Source organism: Ambystoma mexicanum, chromosome 10 (assembly GCF_040938575.1).
Source record: "Ambystoma mexicanum isolate Mex_15411 chromosome 10, UKY_AmexF1_1, whole genome shotgun sequence".
Taxonomy (NCBI): domain Eukaryota; kingdom Metazoa; phylum Chordata; class Amphibia; order Caudata; family Ambystomatidae; genus Ambystoma; species Ambystoma mexicanum.
In genome coordinates this window covers 1,566,072,527-1,566,093,587 of record NC_090932.1, presented here as the reverse complement: position 1 = coordinate 1,566,093,587, position 21,061 = coordinate 1,566,072,527, and the positions used below count along the sequence as shown (strand labels likewise).

The window sequence follows — 21,061 nt, the reverse complement described above, 5'->3', positions numbered from 1 at the left end:
TATGTGGTGGAGGGGCTGTCGTTTTTCCATCTAGTGTCACCGGTCACCTGCCATTGGGAGTCACCAAGTGAACAGAATAGACTGTATGGAGTGGGGCCAGTTGCTAAAAATGTCCTGCTTTAGACCTGTAAACTATGACTGATCAAGCTATCCTAGAAGTATAAAAACGTATCTCCTGTTAACAACAGTCTCCTTGCTCACAGTCCTTCTTCTTCAGTTATCCCCAGTCATTTTGACTGTGCACTTCTAGTGTTTCTTCTACATTCATCCCCAGTCATTTTCTTGTGAATATTCCCAGTCTTTCTTCCCTGTTAGTGTACAGTCCCTTTTCTCTGTCTATGCCCAGTCATTGCACTCTGAATTCCCAGCTCTAGCAGCTAGAGGGTAAAAGGTCAGTGATCGAACAGCAGGCGGTATTAAGCTTTCAAATGCAGGGTGCTGCAATGACATGTTTTGGCATATTTCTGAGCACGATATTTGCTCATTGGAACAATGGTGGCTTGAATCCTCTCCTAAATATATCATGATCTTCATTATGGCGTTACACCGCTGGAGGGTTTTGAACACCCATGAATTAGCCGCCTCACCTGGCGTTCTACAACATGTCTAAAAGAAAGTGCATAGAGGCTGCCATGGAGTGCCAGTTGCTAGCTTGATAAAAGGCTGTTTGACATAATGTGCATATAACATGGAGTGTCCAGACAAGAGCTGGATTCCGAGGCTTGTAAATCTTACAAACAAGTGGACTTCATGGCGAGTGGCAGCCATCTTGTCTACTGGTGAAAAAAGAACCCTGGTCCAAAAGGGACGGGAGCCATTTGCTAATCAGTGGATAGGTGTTTTCCAGCGATTGGTTACAGACTAGGATGTCACTGCGTTTTTACTAGCCTCAAGGATATTAATTGAAGGACTCACAGTTACATGTGAAAGCCATATTGAACCCCATGTTCACACACCAGTAACCTGTTCATATACAAGTAGAGCTAATTCATTTTCCTACTAACAAAATAACATTGCATTAAGATTAGGTCTCTATAGACTGTTTCTCTCCCCATTACCTATTGTTTTTTTTTCTATAATGCAATTCCCCTTGCTAATACTTGTGTGATGTATTTACCCATGCATCCGGGCCCTACCTCAAAACTGTGCAGTACTGGCATTGAAAACATCATAATGGCCAGAGCTCCCCAGAAAATGCACAGGAAAATCCCATTTTGCCTATATTGTGAGTTCAGAGATGCAATGCTGATTGCCAAAAGCAAACCCATACTGTTGGGAATTCATTTTTCTTGAATGTCAAATATGGCAAAATCATGGGCACAGAATTACTTTACTGCAGAAACACACCAATGCCATGTCCTGAACATGGACAATCTACTCCATATAATATCACTTGCTGAAAGGAATCAATCTAAAAAAAAAAAAATCCCAAGGATGGATGCAGTAACCACAAAATCCTGATGGTGGCGCTAGCGGTCTAAACTCTGACAGGAGAGCTGGCTTGCAAACTGCATGAGTGCAAAGAAAGGGGTCTTATTTCATCAAAGGTTCAAAGGGGTTGCATGTCCTGAGAACTCTTGACACTTCAGAACTCAACACAAGAAGCCAGGAAATAACAGGGTTCTGTTAATTAAATGCAAAGTGGCCCCCTGGCCTCCTGATGTGAGCTTGCCAGACACCACACAAAGGACCCTTTCCTCTGAAAGGAATATGTTAATTCTGAATGTTTGCTGTCAACAAAGATCTGCCAGCCAGCAGAGATCTGTGACTGACCCACCCAAGTCTTGGAGGCGGACTTCAACACTCTGAGGACTGAATTGAAAGTAAAATATATATTTTACAAAAACACTGATAACTCTTTGTAATTAAATGACAGAAATGTATAACTTTGAGAGCTTTAATTTAAAAAATGTACCTTTAATTCAAGCCTAAACTCGAATTTGTGTGATGTTCTGGGGCAAAACCCCATTGTTTATTAATATTACAGACTCCCTGTTTCAGCTAGACAAACGAAAATGCATTGGTATGTGGGTAGATATGTGAGGAACAGTTGTATAAAATTTAATGAAGATCCAATGTTGTTCAGCACATGAAAAAGTGCTAGAAGTTGCCATTTTTGAATGCAAGCTCCTAGAAACAGCAGATTTGGACAGAGACATGGCCAAATTCAGCCACACCATGTATATGTAATTTCAAGCAACTGTGTAACTGTGAAATATGTCTTTTATTATCAAACATAGAATGTGTGCAATCTGACAGAGGAGTGTCCTATCTGCAAGCCATAAAATGACATCCCTCTGACTCACAGTTCATTCCCCAATCAAATAAGAAATGGAAGTTTGACCAATTAGAAGCTGAGAGAGAGGTAGGGTCAGTGATGCTAGAACACACCCACATTCTAAACACATAAAAGCAGACAGACAGGACAGATAGGGACTTTCCAAATCCATCTGCAGCGGGACGCTCTGCCGGAAAAATCCATACTTACCTCCATCAAACCTCCAGAGAGCCAAACTAGAGACTTCAATCTATCCAGAACTAGAGACCAGACCAGAGGGAGAAAGCAGTGCTGTACCCAGAGAGAAAGCAGTGCTGTGCCCAGAGAGAGACCCGAGCCCAGTCCAAAACCCTGACCAGATCCATGGCGAGGCCCATTTCACTCAAGAATATAGTGTGAGTACCTAGAAAACTGTGCAGAACCAATCTCTTAGTTAAAATAATATAATTCAATCTATTTAATCTAAGTAGAACTGCCTCCTAACTGTCACCTGTCATTTGTAAAGCTGTCACTTGTCATTTTCTAGTCGCAAGCTGCACTTGTCTTTTTGAACTTTAAAATTTCAAATCTGAAAAACGACCTTCACAAAATCGCTCATATCTCTGCAACCGTTTGGGCTAGAGACTTGCAATAACTTTTATTTGAAAGCTTAGAATCGTGGCTTTCCTACGAACCTAGAACCGCATTCCTACCCCTTATAGTTTTACCGCAATCGCGGAACACGCATTCGCGAATTTTACCGCGATTTGCAAATTTCTTCACATGTAAAAACTGCTGCTGCTTGCCTTCCATTTGCCAGAAATTCGTTTAACCTGCTAACTATCCCTGCCTCATTGCTAGTGTGAGCCTGGACTAATATTAACTAGATACCACTCACCCTGAACCTCTGAAAGGGAATTAAAAAGCATTTCCAGCATATTTCTCATCCATTGCTAGCACATATCAAAGCATTTGGGCCTGTGTTTTCAAAACTCCTATCTGTGTTTTAAACTTCTGTTGTCTAAGCTTGGGGGGGATTGAACTGATTACATTGATTGCATTTCTGAGAACTGTGTGCTTCCTCCCATTCCCTTGCATTGCATAAAGAGGGGGGGAGTGAATAGCCAGAGAAAAGTGATTACATTGTTTTGCTGAAATCATATCAAGTTGTTTTCTATACTGCATTTCATTCATTCAACCTTGCATTTCCTTGAACCCTATAAAGCATTCTCTACCACATTATACTTCTGTACCTATTTACCAGTGTGCTACCTTATCCATTTCATGTCAACTCCTTATTGATTATAAGAAGTGTGCTAGTGCCAGATTCTCCGTTGTTGATCTTTATCATATCAGATTAAGTGTGCTATCCAATTATTAATTTATTATAAAGCGTGATATATATATCTATTTTAAATTATCAAATAAACCTTTTAAACTTGCAAAACAGAACTACTTCTTGGCTCAGTGGGGTCAGGGGGATTCCAAGAGAGGGGTGTTATACAGGGGTAGTCATCCAGAACGCATGAACTGGACCTAAAGATATATCAATAAGGGTTTTCATTCAGTATTCTAGACTAGGCGTTAACTTAGCTGTAGTGCTGAATTGAATCCTCTTACATACTTTTACTGTGTGGGCCTCATTATGAATTTTGAGGTATTAGTTTTGCTAATACCGCCAATTGGTATTACTGCTACCACCTGTGGTAAAAGTGGCGTATCTGCCTAATTATGAGTTAGAGCTATTCCCCATTTCGAAGTCCCATTGGACTTCCTTGGGGGATGAAGGTATTACCACTGATGGTAACACTTGCGGCGCAATTCCTTCAATTTTTTGTGGGGTGATACCACCGTACACATGCAGTTAATTTTCACAATTATGAGGTAATCCTTCTGGAGAAACCAAAAAAGCAGCTGGTAATTAATTACAACCAGTTTTTTTTTTGCTTACTGCCGGACTAGTGATGTGGACCCAGGAGTATGGAATTGAATGCTGCATATTAAGTTACGCCTCTTCTAATTTCAGTAGATATGAATTGTTAATTTACCCCAAAACGTAGAAAATTGACTTGGATCAAAGTTGCTAAATGACAACAGGATCTACGGCCCACACTTATTTATTGCAATGTGCCATGGTATGTTATTGAGATTTATACCACACACCGCTGCCCTTTTTATTGTCTCCAGGCGCTAATATGGTAACGGGTTTGCCACTCGGTGAATGAATGCATTAACTGCAGGCATCTGCATTTAACCGTCTGGGCAAAGGTTCGAATCCTGGCAGGTGCACTCAACCCTTCATCCTTCTGAGGTCAATCAAAGAAGTGCCATTAAGTTTGGCACCAATAAACATTTGTTCTTTCAGGACCAGGACTCCCCATTGGATGAGCACTCAATCTTTGCAGATACGCCTGCCATGTTCAGTGGAGTCATTTTGCTGAAAATGTTGGGGGGGGAGAACATGACATCTAAATGAATGGTGCCCCTGCTAAATGAGTGGGACAAAATGGTGTGTCACAAAAGTTGGGGGGAACAAACACCCTTGTCGCCCACTAAAATTGCATCCGTGGCCATGTTATATGCAAACAAAATGTTCTGAGTGAGGGTGCACTATCAAGGTGGTGACTAACCATTATTTATGTATTTCCCCAAACAGGGATATCCTGAAACGAGGGGGATCGGCTGTGGATAGCGCCATCGCAGCGCTCCTGTGCTGCTCCGTGCTGAACCCGCAAAGCATGGGTCTGGGAGGCGGGGTCATCTTCACCATCTACAACGCCTCCACGGGTACGTACCATCTTTCATCCTACCAATGCGCACACCAATCACCACCCTTCCCTTTCTTGTGTGCCTCCACAGATGCACGCTGTTGTCAACCAAAGGTTCTTTGGTGCCTTCTACTTTGGAATTGGGCAGGAAGGCAGCACCGAATCTGCTACACGGATATCCTGGGTGACCTGCTTGAGAGCTCAAAAAGCCGTGCTGGTGCCTTGAGACCTCACCATGGTTTTCATCGCTCTGCAGCAATGGGGCGTGTTTGCAATGTTCCTGGAAAGGATTGCATCATTGTTCCAAGATGTATCCTATTTTCGTGACCTCCCTTCTGATTGTTCTGCTCCTGGGGCCAGAACTAGCGAATATCCTACTGCTGTATCCTGCCCGCAGTATGGTGTGAGCTATAGAAGGGGCTGGTCAAGCACCTTCCATGCCGGCATTCTAAGGTTTCCAATAGAAGGGGCTGGTCAAGCACCTTCCATGCCGGCATTCAAAGGTTTCCAATAGAAGGGGCTGGTGAAGCACCTTCCATGCCAGCATTCAAAGGTTTCCTATAGAAGGGGCTGGTCAAGCACCTTCGATGCCGGCATTCAAAGGTTTCCTCTAGAAGGGCCTGGTCTCGCACCTTCCATGCCGGCATTCAAATGTTTCCTATAGAAGGGGCTGGTCAAACACCTTCCATGCCAGTATTCAAAGGTTTCCTTACGAAGGGGCTGGTCAAGCACCTTCCATTCCGGTATTAAAAGGTTTCCTGTAGAAGGGGCTGGTCAAGCACCTTCCATGCCAGCATTCAAAGGTTTCCTATAGAAGGGGCTGGTCAAGCACCTTCCATGCCGGCATTCAAAGGTTTCCTATAGAAGGGGCTGGTCAAGCACCTTCCATGCCGGCATTCAAAGGTTTCCTATAGAAGGGGCTGGTCAAGCACCTTCATTGGCGGCATTCAAAGGTTTCCTATAGAAGGGGCTGGTCAAGCACCTTCCATGCCGGCATTCAAAGGTTTCCCATAGAAGGGGCTGGTCAAGCACCTTCCATGCCGGCATTCAAAGGTTTCCTATAGAAGGGGCTGGTCAAACACCTTCCATGCCAGCATTCAAAGGTTTCCTATAGAAGGGGCTGGTGAAACACCTTCCATGCCGGCATTCAAAGGTTTCCTATAGAAGGGGCTAGTCAAGCACCTTCCATGCTGGCATTCAAAGGTTTCCTATAGGAGGGGCTGGTCAAGCACCTTCCATGCTGGCATTCAAAGGTTTCCTGCCGTAGCTGACCATTTCAGTCCTCAAAGAGACAGCCTCACAGAGATAGACACTCAGCAAGATGGATCTAAACATCCTCCAATTCACCCTCCAAGACAGAGGTTACGATGATCTGCTCTCTGGGTGGTGGGCAAACTGGTACCCACAGCTGGGAAAGAAATCAACACTGCCTGGGTCTGAAACTATATATATACATTCACAAAGAGAAAGCCTTATGAGTCCACCTGGGTTTCAAGTCCACCTTCCTTTCACACGTAGAGGAGTAGCCAATAACTGCCAATTCCAACTCTGGGGAAAAACAAGCCTGGGGGTTTCTGCCACGGTGGCTGCCAAAGCACTGTGCGGCATCAGCATACCCGATGCACAGCTGATGGCCCTACAGGTTGCCCAGATCTGAGCTGCCCAACTCATCACAGCTGCATCCACAATTACAGCCCAGCTAGACCAGTGCAATGTGAGGCCTGTCTGAACTGAGCACAGAGAGGGCATCAATAAACTGGAATGGATAAAGAGAAAAAGGCTGGCGTGTATGGGTCTCATTATGAGCCCGGTGGTGCTGTAAAACGTGGTGGTAACTCCATAGCTGCCACTTTGCAGTAACGGAATGACTGCCAGCAACGCTGGATTATGATTTTGGAGGAATTGCAACAGTAGAATTACTGCTCACTGTAATCCTGCCAAAAAACCCATAGCGTCCTCTGGATTCCAAAATGTGGACTAACACTGCCCTACCACCACTTGTAAACCTGTGGTAAACCCAGAGGACCAAGTAGCAGTAATGGTAACCGATTCTGGCGGTAATTCATTGGAATTACCACCAAATTACCACCAAACTCGGAATAAAGCCTAGTTAGTGACATGGGGCCTTTTCACACAAATTAGGACCACTGCCAATGGTGGTTGAGGTCTTTCTTTTCTGTGCACGAGTGCGGGTGTGCACATTGTGTTCTATGCTCTTCCCATCTGGGATGCATAACTTCCCACACCTTCCATCCCAGAACACACAGAAGAATGTTCCAGAACACATGTGCACTCGGCTCATGTACTTTGGGGAATGTCAGCAGTCCATTGGGCGGCCCGCTCCATTCATGCACAATCTTAAGCTCTCCCCTCTTCTACATGGTCAGATTTCGAGGGTAACAAAGGGTCGGGTTGACCCCACAAACAATGCAAACTGATGCCACAGAATAAAATCATCAAATCAAATTCACTTGTGTAGCGCAGCTAATCGCCAAAGGCATCAAGGCGCTAACATGAGAAGCAGGAGCAAAAGATTTGAGCAGTCTAGGCGAACAGGTATGTTCTAAGAGAGGCTTTAAAACTCGAGCAGGCTACGTAAAGTAAAAGGCAGAGGGATCTGTAGCATAGAACCTGCCACAGAGAAAGCCCGGCCGTCACAGCATTCTGGTCGGTGGGTGGGACTGCTATCAGAAAGGAAGATGTAGACTGCAGGAGACGTTAGGGTAGATAGGGCAGACATTTCTCGGGCAAGGATAAGCTGCCCCTTCCATTCTCTGACATAGCACCACATCTTGCCCACGAAGCATCCAAAGACTCCAGCATGCCTCGCCTACACCTGCTGCAGACCACGGGCACCCTGATTCCTGCTTCCACTCCTGCACTTTTATCCTATGCGTTCTTCTTGCTTTCACCCTTGCATCGTTCCCTATTGCACTATTTCTGGATACATATATTGTATCCATGGTGGACGAGTGCCTGTGACGCACTTTCCCGCAAATTGATAAGGGGAGCCCGCGGTGGAGAAAAGGGCGAGGCTGTTTTCTGCTGTGCGGCTGAGTTACTAATTGATCACTCGATCCTGAATCTTACCTGTTGACCCAAGGAAAGGCGAAGCGCCGCTCCAACTCGCGTAAGTCTATTGGCAGGAGCCGATAGCAGTTGAAGCGAGCGGCGTGCTTACCCATCATTCCCGCATCACGTGACAAGCGTCACCTGACGTCCGTGTGACACGCCTACAGGAAGTACCTACATAACCAGCACTCCGTCACCCTTGTGGCGAGAAGCCCGCGGTGGAGAAAAGGGCGAGGCTGTTTTCTGCTGTGCGGCTGAGTTACTAATTGATCACTCGATCCTGAATCTTACCTGTTGACCCAAGGAAAGGCGAAGCGCCGCTCCAACTCGCGTAAGTCTATTGGCAGGAGCCGATAGCAGTTGAAGCGAGCGGCGTGCTTACCCATCATTCCCGCATCACGTGACAAGCGTCACCTGACGTCCGTGTGACACGCCTACAGGAAGTACCTACATAACCAGCACTCCGTCACCCTTGTGGCGAGAAGCCCGCGGTGGAGAAAAGGGCGAGGCTGTTTTCTGCTGTGCGGCTGAGTTACTAATTGATCACTCGATCCTGAATCTTACCTGTTGACCCAAGGAAAGGCGAAGCGCCGCTCCAACTCGCGTAAGTCTATTGGCAGGAGCCGATAGCAGTTGAAGCGAGCGGCGTGCTTACCCATCATTCCCGCATCACGTGACAAGCGTCACCTGACGTCCGTGTGACACGCCTACAGGAAGTACCTACATAACCAGCACTCCGTCACCCTTGTGGCGAGAAGCCCGCGGTGGAGAAAAGGGCGAGGCTGTTTTCTGCTGTTTGCGGCTGGATCGGCGATAGGAATCGCAAGTCTACATGGAAACCACAAGGCCCCGAACAAGGCTACAAGGTAAACGGGACGAATCGTTAGTATCTACACAAAATATGACCATCAAACGTGATCTGGATGAAACCATATTGAATATTTCTAAGACACCAAATACTTATAATAAAAATAAAGTTAAACCTGAAGTCCAGGATAGCCTGGACAACCCTGAACATGTAGCACACACACCTGCATCTGGCAAAATAGACATAAAAACCATACGTTTGGTCACACCTTCCACGTCCCATCCGGAACACATATACCCTATACGTGATGCTACAAAATCAGTATCACTTCCAGAGATGCAAGGTCAAAATCTGAGATTAGAAGCTCATTACCAAACACCGCTACAAGAGCGTGCAAGGGCAGCCAAACGGCAATGGCAAACAACACATCTGCCGACTGCTATGAGAAATGATGAGCCCACAAATCCACTCAAAGCAAGAATTGCCCGTTTATCTCTCGACATTACAGAAATTGATGCGATTATGGATTCACAAGGAAAAATAAAGGAGGTGTTTGGCGGATTCTCTACGCCAAAACAAAGCGGAAAAATGGAGACATCTACCCCAATCGGTTCACCCAGAACCGTTTCACCTACGAATGAACCCTTGGAAAACAATCCAAATAAAAACAATTCGTCCATCGGAGTGAACCTGGGGAATAGAAGTAATCCTACAGAATACCAACAAAGAATACCGACGACGATGCTAGATCTCCAAAACACTCTGGTAGCAGTATTATCAACAGCTATGATTCCTTTTTTAAAAATTGAAGAAGCGATGGTTGATTCTATCAAGGATCAAGCGACACTGCTAGCAATGCTCTTGACCAAGCAAACGCAGTTTGAATCCCTTATAAACTCCATACAAGAAAGACTAAAATATGAAGCTGAATCGTCAAGAATATGGCAAAATAGATTAGCCGAAGTGGCAAGAGCTGATAGAGCTGACAAACTAAATTTAATGGACACATTCTCAATTATCACAAAAAAAATAGTAGATGATAAAGTAAAAAAATCTGCACAAGTACCAACGACCCTACAATGGACCACTAAACAAACTCAGACAGACAACCAATCGAACCTGAACATGAGGAAAATAGACCAAACGACACAATATGACCATCAACCCTATCCAGTGCCAGTGCCACAACCCCTGGTGTCTGTGTGGCAAAACACCACCGAACCTCCTGCTTGCACACCATTTGATATCTTTGATCTTTCAAAACGAGGACTAGTGGGACAGGACTCATCGAATAAACCAAAGCCCAAAAAACCTGCTAAAAACGGGTCACGTGCATTTCTGCGAAAGGTACTAAATGCGCAGAAAACAAACAATGAAAAAACAAAGACCAACAGAAAACCTCTACCAAATAATCAGTCTACTCTATCACATCCAATTCCAATCGCTGGAAAAAAAGATAAAGCTCGAAATCTTACACCTCAAGGCAACCAATCAACGATGGAACCATTAGATATACTCATAGATGCAATTAACCAACAAACATCCTCGACCCTGGAACAAAGAGATAGAACTACAAATTTTATGCCACATGCTAACGAGTCAATGAGACTTAAAGACTTAACCAGACAAGAATCGCGAATTAAATCTGCAAACTCAAGTAACCTGACAGACATCTCTACAGAAGATGACAGAAGAGCCTACAACCCCATTTCTATAAACTCTCAAGATGAATCCCACATTATAATAGATGAATATGAAAATTCGATATCTGACTGCACTCGGAGCGAAAGTATCGAAAATGTGCACCAAAGCAACATCTCTTTGGCATATTCGACAGTGTCAATTGAAGAAGAATGGCCAGCAGATGAGTCAGAAAGACCCATAGAAACCAACGGTCACACGCCGATTCATACAACAACTAAACTCTCGAGACCAATCTTTAAAAATCCGTCAAATGCATCATGTGCATATCGACTGGCCATATTTCCGAACAACTCAAGCACTGAAGTTCCTGTCATCTTAAATAGATCCAATACCCTACGCCTGTTTAAGGCAATCCCACAATTGTCCCACATAAAAACGGAAGACATTGAGTTAATCATATTCCCAAACAAGCAATATATGGAAGAAGCCCACGTTGATTTTTCAAACTACGACACAATGCAATGTGTCATTGATAATAAACATCACCTATCGACTCTGGGATTTCAAACAGAGGAAATAATGGTATCTCGTTTGATGGCAGAAAAAAAAACAAGAACGCTACAAATTTTTAGCAAGAATATATTCAACAAACGAAACAGACAATACACCATCCAAGAAGGGCGACCAAAGCTCAACGATCTAAGTTTGAGACCACACGACCAAAATAAAAAGCCAAGAACCAGCACTAATCTAGAAGTGAACCACAGAACAAAGAAAACGTACCTATAACAACGAAAAGACTCACTGAACCCTCATACAACCTTATGTTCCTGGAACACGAGGGGTTACAGACATCTTCTAGAAAACGAGACATCTACACTTGAAGAAGTCGATATCATCTGTTTCCAGGAAACATGGTTGAAAGAGGAAGTGGTGTGCGACGGTTATAGATCATTTACGAATCCAGCCATATTCTCTCAACAAGGAAGACCAGCCTCAGGAATGCTCATACTAACAAAAATAAAACTCACATGGCGTATATTGCAAAGTAAAATAATCCACCCATGGGCCCAATTCCTAACCATCAACATTCCGTCAATACAGAAATCCAATACATCTTATACTGCAAAATATACGCGTTTATCGATTTTTAACATCTACTGGAACCCTACAGCTATGTCTGACAACAAATTCATCGACTCTATATGTGAGGAAATCGATGGACTGAATATCAGTAATAGCACAAACGAAATCATTCTGGCAGGAGATTTCAACTTCCACCTCTTTGATAAAGAAGGAAAGAAATTGGCACCTAACGAAATGTCATCGAGAGCGAGAAAATGGATCAACGAAATGACGTTACGCAACATTTGCCTAAGCGTGCAATCCACCAACGAAAAAGGCATCCCGTTGCCGACCTGGTCAAGAGAAAACTCCAACACAATAATTGACTATATCTTCACAACAGAAGGTATTCGGAAAATCACAAATCGCACTGCGAATGTGTCAAACTCAAATAGCGATCATCGTCAAATCTTCATCTCCTGGCCGGTCGAACCTTCATGCGATCATTGTTTGAATCTTCCTGAACTTGAAATAACTAACGGGTTGAATCGCCTTAGAATTAAAGATCATCAAGCTCGAGATTTAACTAACCTATTTAAAGACACAGCGATGAAGGACCAAGATAAACTAAACTATGGCTGGATCTTACAGAAATATCAGCAATCCACATCAAGAAATCAACAAAGAGCCAAACAGTTGCATACTCATTATTTCAACCTTAAAATCTTTTTAGAAAAAAAGAAACACTACAAACAACTCCGACAAATAAAGAAAAAAAAAGGAAATAATGCAATTGAAATAAAAAAAGAAAATCAAAAATTTGCCCACATAATGAAAGCATACAAAATGACAACGAAACAACATGATGCAGAAGAACTCTTGAAAGCGTTAAGTGGAAAAAACACGCGACAGTTGTGGTCCTTGATGAACAACACATCGAAAAAGCAAACCCTGACTCAAGAGGTGGAATCACATATATGGGTTAAACACTATCAAAACCTATATAAGAAACCAATACTCCATCCAGCTTCAAGTCTACAAGAAGACACTGAACCCTGGACCCTAAAATGGGATATAGAAGATATCACCACTACTATGAGGAGTCTGAATTCATCTAGGGCCCCAGGACCTGATGGGCTGGCTAACAGCAACCTTAAAGCAAATCCAGAACACTGGGCCAAATTTTTCTCACATCTCTTACTCCTGATAGAAAAGACGAATGAGATTCCCCGTACATGGTCGACAGCCGTTTTAATACCAATCTACAAGGCAGGAGATAGAAAAAACCCTACCAACTACAGACCGATAGCACTATTAGACCCATTGGGCAAACTATTTGCAGGCTATCTTGAGAAAAAATTAACTGATTGGGCCATACACCATGGTAAACAAGCAAAAAGACAGACCGGTTTTGTCTCAAAAATAAGCACCAACGTTAATCTTCTGCTGCTGAACATGATAAAACACGAAGCATTTACAAAAGTACAGCAGGTATACGCAATCTTTATAGATTTAAAAATGGCCTTTGACCTAGTCAACCGACAACTTCTATGGTTCAAATTGGCTGCATGGGGTTGCCCACCGGCCATTCTGAAACCAATACAACAACTATACTCGAATACGTCAATTAGAGTTCGCCTCTCAAATGACGGAAAGGCAACAGCACCAATACTCACATGGAATGGGCTCAAGCAAGGCTGTCCACTAGCTGCTTGCCTCTACAATCTTTACACCCATGAGTTTGAACGAAATATTCAACACACTACGGCAAATCCACCGAAGATAAATAGTGAACCTATCCAAACTTTAATATTTGCCGATGATATTATTATCTTGGACAAAACGGTGAAAGGTCTACAAATAACACTGAACAAAACGCAAACATTCATGAAGGAAAATGATCTACAAATCAATACAGAAAAAACCAAAATGATGAAACTCATAACTGAAAACTCTAAGAAGCAAAGGACTCCAAATCTCTGCCTAGAACACAAAAACATTCTGGCAACCAAATCCATAAAATATTTAGGTGTAATAATAAACCCATCTAAGAACGAAAAAGAATGGCAAGAAAATATCGAAGAAAAGGCAATATCGTTGTCAAGACAAGGCCGCTTCTTTCACTGTAAATATGGTGCATATACAGTAAAACCTACAACTTTATTGTATAAGCAAAAAGTCATTCCAATCCTGACTTATGCGAGCGAATCGTTGATAAATCAACATCTATTGAAATGGCCAAGATATGAAGCTATATTCTGGAGGAAAACCCTTGCTCTGCCGAAATCTTTACCAATCTCTAGAATTCGATATGAACTTGCCCTCCAATCTATCCAATCCATTGTACTTTGGAAACAAATGGACCTATATAGAAAAATCATTTCGCAAGAAAACATCCCATCACTGGAAATTTTCAAAGAAAAAAAAGATGCATTCCAAATTTCAGCGTTAACAAAGTGGATAAGTGAGATCAAACGAAATATGCAAGATGAAGGCATTACTGAAGAAATGCTGAGAAACAGACCTCAATATGCCAAACGGAAAGTACAAGAAAATGACTGGATAAGAACAACAGAAGATCAGAAGAAATTTAAAAGACATCTAAACACCGCTATGGAAGTAAGAGCTATCAATGAGATGCCTCCGTACTTACTTCAATTTCCCAGTGTGAAAATTCGCGACTTATTTTTACGATTTCGTCTGAATATCCTACCCACGCGTGAATACTTGTCATTGATAGATAGAACACGTAGCATCTCGGCAATCTGTCGTTATTGTAAAGACCCAGTGGAGCAAGAAACCTTATTCCATCTAATCATGATGTGCCCAGAGCTAAAAAATAAACGTGACATATTTAGAGACTTCTTCAAAATCTCAGAGCAACAAATGACGACAGAAGAGCGATGGGCAAAGCTGCTCCAAGGAAACAACCATTGGTTGATCATCACAGTGATCAAATTCTGGATCGAAATCAACAAAGAACTGTAAAAGAACAAACAGAAAAATGATGTAGTAGCATGAAGAGCACAAGGAAACGGGGAAAAAAAAAAAAAAAATGAAAAGTTTGACAAGTCAAACATAACATTTAAAAAAAAAAAAAAAAAAAAAATATTGTTGTAGAGCCTTCCGACTAGACCGTCCTCCCTGGAAAATAAAGGTGTACTTGCTGTGCTCGCTCACTCAATCTGACAAAGGGATTGTTCAAAGCCATCTTTGATTTCCATGAAATGAAACCAATGAGCATAGGTCTAGTGCATGGGTGTGCAGATGCAATGAGCATATGTCTAGTGCAAGGGTCTGCAGATGCTATGAGCATATGGTCTAGTGCATGGGTCTGCAGATGCAATGAGCACAGGTCTAGTGCACGGGTCTGCAGATGCTATGAGCATAGGTCTAGTGCATGGGTCTGCAGATGCAATGACCATAGGTCTAGTGCACGGGTCTGCAGATGCAATGAGCATAGGTCTAGTGAATGGGTCTGGAGATACCATGAGCATAGGTCTAGTGCATGGGTGTGCAGATGCAATGAGCATAATTCTAGTGCACAGGTCTGCAGATACAATGAGCATAGGTTGTGCATGGGTCTGCAGATGCAATGAGCATAGGTCTAGTGCATGGGTCTGCAGATGCAATGAGCATAGATCTAGTGCATGGGTCTGCAGATGCAATGAGCATAGGTCTAGTGCATGGGTCTGCAGATGCAATGAGCATAATTCTAGTGCACAGGTCTGCAGATACAATGAGCATAGGTTGTGCATGGGTCTGCAGATGCAATGAGCATAGGTCTAGTGCATGGGTCTGCAGATACAATGAGCATAATTCTAGTGCACGGGTCTGCAGATGCAATGAGCATAGGTCTAGTGAATGGGTCTGCAGATGAAATGAGCATAGTGCATGGGTCTGCAGATGCAATGAGCATTGGTCTAGTGCATGGGTCTGCAGATGTTCTAAACTACAACTCTGACAATGCTTCAGGATTTACTAGGCTGACTAGGGCTGATGGGAGTGGTAGTCCAAAATATCTGCGTGCCAAAGGCTGCAGATGCCTGGTCTAGTGGAAGGAGCTGAACCACTCATCTCCATTTTGTTCCTAGGAGTCGTTGAGGTGATCAATGCCCGGGAGACGGCGCCAGAGGGGACACCAGCAAACCTAATGAGCCGGTGCAAACAGCCTTCATTTAATAATATAGGTAAGCTCAGCTGAAGCTGATGGCTCTTGAATATGAGTAAGGGACTGAGTGAGTACTGTACGGCAATGAGTGCATTAAGCTGTGAGTGAGTGAGTGAGTGAGTGAGTGAGTGAGTAAGTAATCAACCAGGTGCACCACCTCCACAGGCTTCCTTTGGTGGAGGCAGGTCTCTCTCTAGCCGGGCGAGAGGTCTTTTCATGGATCATTTATTCGTTCAAAAACGGTACATGGTTTTATTCATAAAGGACAGGTGAGACCCCACCGCACTCCCCCACCCCCCCCCCACGACCCGAGGCCCGAGGACGACAGGGCATTTTTATAAATAAATTACGTGAATAAAAATCATAAAATACTTCTTCAGAGAGCCCAGCCCCCGTCTCTCCCTTCCTTGTCAAGCAACCACCAGATGGGATGTGAAGGCAGAGTCGAGAAGCCAGGGTCAGGCCAAATACCTCCCGCCACAGCGTAATTGGCAGAATGCACCTACAATTCCACTTCGCCGGTGAGGCAACATTCATGCCAACCTTTCTCTCCTGTTTGGCATTATTTCTGGGATACGGGAACGAGGGAATTTCGGCGGGGGTTCGGTGGGGCACGCAATAGACATGCCAATACGAGGAGGGGGGCGGGGTCCCGGAAAATGTAATACAGCAAGCAGAAGGAGGGCCCAAGGCGGGAGTTTGGTGACCCCCAAAAATGGACAGCCGTGGGTGGGGGGCCTGGATGGAGATGCAGGCAGGTGGCATATTCCCCGTGGTGTATAGGCGGTGTTCATGTTAATGATAATGATTGATATAGCGCTTACGCCTAAGCCCTGTGCATACAACATATTTACATAAAAAGTTGGCACTCATTTATCGGCCTCTGAAGGATGAAAGGCTGCGCTGATCTTGCCATGATTCGAACCTGTGACCTGCAGATCTCACACAGATGGCGGCAGCGAGCACTAGCTGAACTATCTCACCAGTGTTGTCCATGTGAAGTGTGGACAAAGTGATCACATGACATAGAACGAAAGGAATTGTGTTTGAACACAGCCAAAATCAAAGATGTCGACCCATGGGCATAAAAACGAAGGGGCACATTTTTGGGCAATTTTGCCCATCCCTACAGGGGGGCGTCATTGTTAGGGAAGGCCTTGGATGTGTAGTAGCTGTGTCAGAAAGTCATTGTGGACAGCATTTCTTGTAATTCCACTGGAGCAGGGGTCTGAGACCTTTGGCTCTACAGGTGTTTTGGACTCCAGCGCTTTGGGAGGCTAAAGTAGCAAGGCATAGCTTCCCCCTGAATACTCCATGATCTGGAAGTTCTTCAAAAACAAATCAGTGTTCCAGTGCGGTGGGTGCCTGCTTGTAACGCACAGATTCCGTGAGCTTGCTCCTAATTGCAGATGTCCTGCTATCTGCCACCATCTTGGATCAACTACTTACAACAAATATTAGATCAAAGGTTGCCCTGTTGCAGGTCAACACATGGAAAGACTTTGACAGCAGAAACGTCTGATCACTGGCTGCCCTATTGCAGGTCAACTCATGGGCAGACTAGGACAGCAGATCTTCCAGATCACCGGCTGCCCTACTGCAGGTCAACTCATGGGCAGACTAGACCAGCAGATTCTCCAGATCTCTGGCTGCCCGACTGCAGGTCAATAAATGGGCAGACTAGGACAGCAGATCCTTCAGATCACTGGCTGCCCTACCAGGTCAACACATGGGCATCCTAGGGCAGCAGATCCTTCAGATCACTGGCTGCCCTACTGCAGGTCAACTCATGGGCAGACTAGGGCAGGAGCTCCTCCAGATCACTGGCTGCCCTACTGCAGGCCAACTTGTGTGCAGTCTAGGATAGTATATCCTCCATATCACTGGCTGCACTACTGCAGGTCAACTCATGGGCAGACTAGGACAGCAGAACCTCCAGATCACTGACTGCCCTACTGAAGGTCAACTCATGGCAGACTAGGACAGCAGATCCTGCAGATCACTGGCTGCCCTACTGCAGGTTAACTCATGGGCAGACTAGGACAGCAGATCTTCCAGATCACTGGCTGCCCTACTGAAGGTCAACACATGGGCATCCTAGGGCAGCAGATCCTTCAGATCACTGGTTGCCCTACTGCAGGTCAAATCATGGGCAGACTAGAACAGCAGATTCTCCAGATCACTGGCTGACCTACTGCAGATTAATGCATGGGCATACTAGAACAGCAGAGCCTCCAGATCACTGGCCGCCCTACTGCAGGTCAACGCATTGGGCATCCTAGGACAGCAGATCCTTCAGATCACTGCTGCCCTACTGCAGGTCAACACATGGGCTTCCTAGGGCAGCAGATCCTTCAGATCACTGGCTGCCCTACTGCAGGTCAACACATTGGGCATACTAGGACAGCAGATTCTTCAGATCACTGGCTTCCCTACTGCAGGTCGACGCATGGGAATACTAGGACAGCAGATCCTCCAGAACACTGTCTGCCCTACTGCAGGTCAACCCATGGGCAGACAAGGAGAGCAGATCCTCCAGATCACTGGCTGCCCTACTGCAGGTCTACTCATGGGCAGACTAGAACAGCAGATTCTCCAGATCTCTGGCTGCCCAACAACAGGTCAATGCATGGGCAGACTAGGACAGCAGATCCTTCAGATCACTGGCTGCCCTACTGCAGGTCAACTCATGGGCAGACTAGGACAGCAGATCCTCCAGATCACTGGTTGCCCTACTGAAGGTCAACTCAAGGGCAGACTAGGAGAGTAGATCCTCCACATCACTGGCTGCCCTACTGTACATCATGGCATGTGCAGATTAGGACATCAGATCCTCCAGATCTCTGGCTGCCCTTCTACAGGTGAATGCATGGGCAGACTAGGACAGCAGATCCTTCTGATCACTGGCTGCTCTACTGCAGGTCAACTCATGGGCATACTAGACCAGCAGATTCTCCAGATCACTGGCTGACCTATTGCAGATCAATGCATTGGTATACTGGAACAGCAGAGCCTCCAGATCACTGGCTGCCCTACTGCAGGTCAATGCATGGGCATCCTAGGACAGCAGATCATTCAGATCACTGGCTGCCCTACTGCAGGTCAATACATGGACATCCTAGTGCAGCAGATCCTTCAGATCACTGGCTGCCCTACTGCAGGTCAATGCATTGGGCATACTAGGACAGCAGATTCTCCAGATCACTGACTTCTCTACTGCAGGTCAACGCATGGGCATACTAGGACAGCAGATCCTCCAAAACAATGGCTGCCCTACTGCAGGTCAACCCTTGGGCAGACAAGGAGAGCAGATCCTCCAGATCACTAGCTGCCCTATTGCAGGTCACTGCATGGGCAGACTAGGACTGCACATCCTCTAGATCACTGGCCGCCCTACTGCAGGTCAACGCATTGGGCATCCTAGGACAGCAGATCCTTCAGATCACTGCTGCCCTACTGCAGGTCAACACATGGGCTTCCTAGGGCAGCAGATCCTTCAGATCACTGGCTGACCTACTGCACATTAATGCATGGGCATACTAGAACAGCAGAGCCTCCAGATCACTGGCCGCCCTACTGCAGGTCAACGCATTGGGCATCCTAGGACAGCAGATCCTTCAGATCACTGCTGCCCTACTGCAGGTCAACACATGGGCTTCCTAGGGCAGCAGATCCTTCAGATCACTGGCTGCCCTACTGCAGGTCAACACATTGGGCATACTAGGACAGCAGATTCTTCAGATCACTGGCTTCCCTACTGCAGGTCGACGCATGGGAATACTAGGACAGCAGATCCTCCAGAACACTGTCTGCCCTACTGCAGGTCAACCCATGGGCAGACAAGGAGAGCAGATCCTCCAGATCACTGGCTGCCCTAATGCAGGTCAACTCATGGGCAGACTAGGACAGCAGATCCTCCAGATCACTGGCTGCCCTACTGCAGGTCAACTCATGGGCAGACTAGAACAGCAGATTATCCAGATCTCTGGCTGCCCAACAACAGGTCAATGCATGGGCAGACTAGGACAGCAGATCCTTCAGATCACTGGCTGCCCTACTGCAGGTCAACTCATGGGCAGACTAGGACAGCAGATCCTCCAGATCACTGGTTGCCCTACTGAAGGTCAACTCAAGGGCAGACTAGGAGAGTAGATCCTCCACATCACTGGCTGCCCTACTGTACATCATGGCATGTGCAGATTAGGACATCAGATCCTCCAGATCTCTGGCTGCCCTTCTACAGGTGAATGCATGGGCAGACTAGGACAGCAGATCCTTCTGATCACTGGCTGCTCTACTGCAGGTCAACTCATGGGCATACTAGACCAGCAAATTCTCCAGATCACTGGCTGACCTATTGCAGATCAATGCATTGGTATACTGGAACAGCAGAGCCTCCAGATCACTGGCTGCTCTACTGCAGGTCAATGCATTGGCATCCTAGGACAGCAGATCATTCAGATCACTGGCTGCCCTACTGCAGGTCAATACATGGACATCCTAGGGCAGCAGATCCTTCAGATCACTGGCTGCCCTACTGCAGGTCAATGCATTGGGCACACTAGGACAGCAGATTCTCCAGATCACTACTTCTCTACTACAGGTCAACGCATGGGCATACTAGGACAACAGATCCTCCAAAACACTGGCTGCCCTACTGCAGGTCAACCCTTGGGGAGACAAGGAGAGCAGATCCTCCAGATCACTAGCTGCCCTATTGCAGGTCACTGCATGGGCAGACTAGGACAGCACATCCTCTAGATCACTGGCCACCCTACTGCAGGTCAACTCATGGGCAGACTAGGACAGCAGATCATCCAGATCACTGGCCGCCCTACTGCAGGTCAACGCATGGGCAGACTAGGACAGCATATTCTCTACCATCTCTGACGATCCTGGAATGAGGCTGGAGAACCAATCATGCTCAGTAATCGGTACTCCCTGAAAGGGTGTATTTATGGTCCAACACACTGCTCTGACGGGACATAACCACTAGCCATTTCTAGTCTGGAAACTCTGGCAAAGGAGATGTCTTTCTTGCAACTATGAGTACTCTGTATAGATCCCTTGACATGTGTGTAACACTAAGTCTCCTCAGAAATGGACTTGAACTGGATAACCAGCCCTTTAAGATGAGTAGCAATTACCCTGGAGATGAACAGGGATGCAGATTCTGATTCATACATCAATAATCAAAACGACTCAGGTAGTTGGCAAAAGGAAGACTGTTTTAATATCAATTATATAAAACAGGGAGCATAATGAACATCAACGAA

At 45.4% G+C, this 21,061-nt stretch overlaps 1 protein-coding gene across 1 annotated transcript in view; it reads left to right on the top strand.

Annotated features, from left to right (window-relative positions):
* The window catches only part of GGT5 (gamma-glutamyltransferase 5), a 395,684-nt gene that overhangs the window by 207,297 nt on the left and 167,326 nt on the right, over nucleotides 1–21,061 (top strand). Inside the window, exons 2-3 of the mRNA XM_069619874.1 lie at nucleotides 4,914–5,044; nucleotides 15,709–15,804. Coding sequence (XP_069475975.1) covers nucleotides 4,914–5,044; nucleotides 15,709–15,804 — 227 coding nt within the window. The remainder of the gene's footprint in view (nucleotides 1–4,913; nucleotides 5,045–15,708; nucleotides 15,805–21,061) is intronic.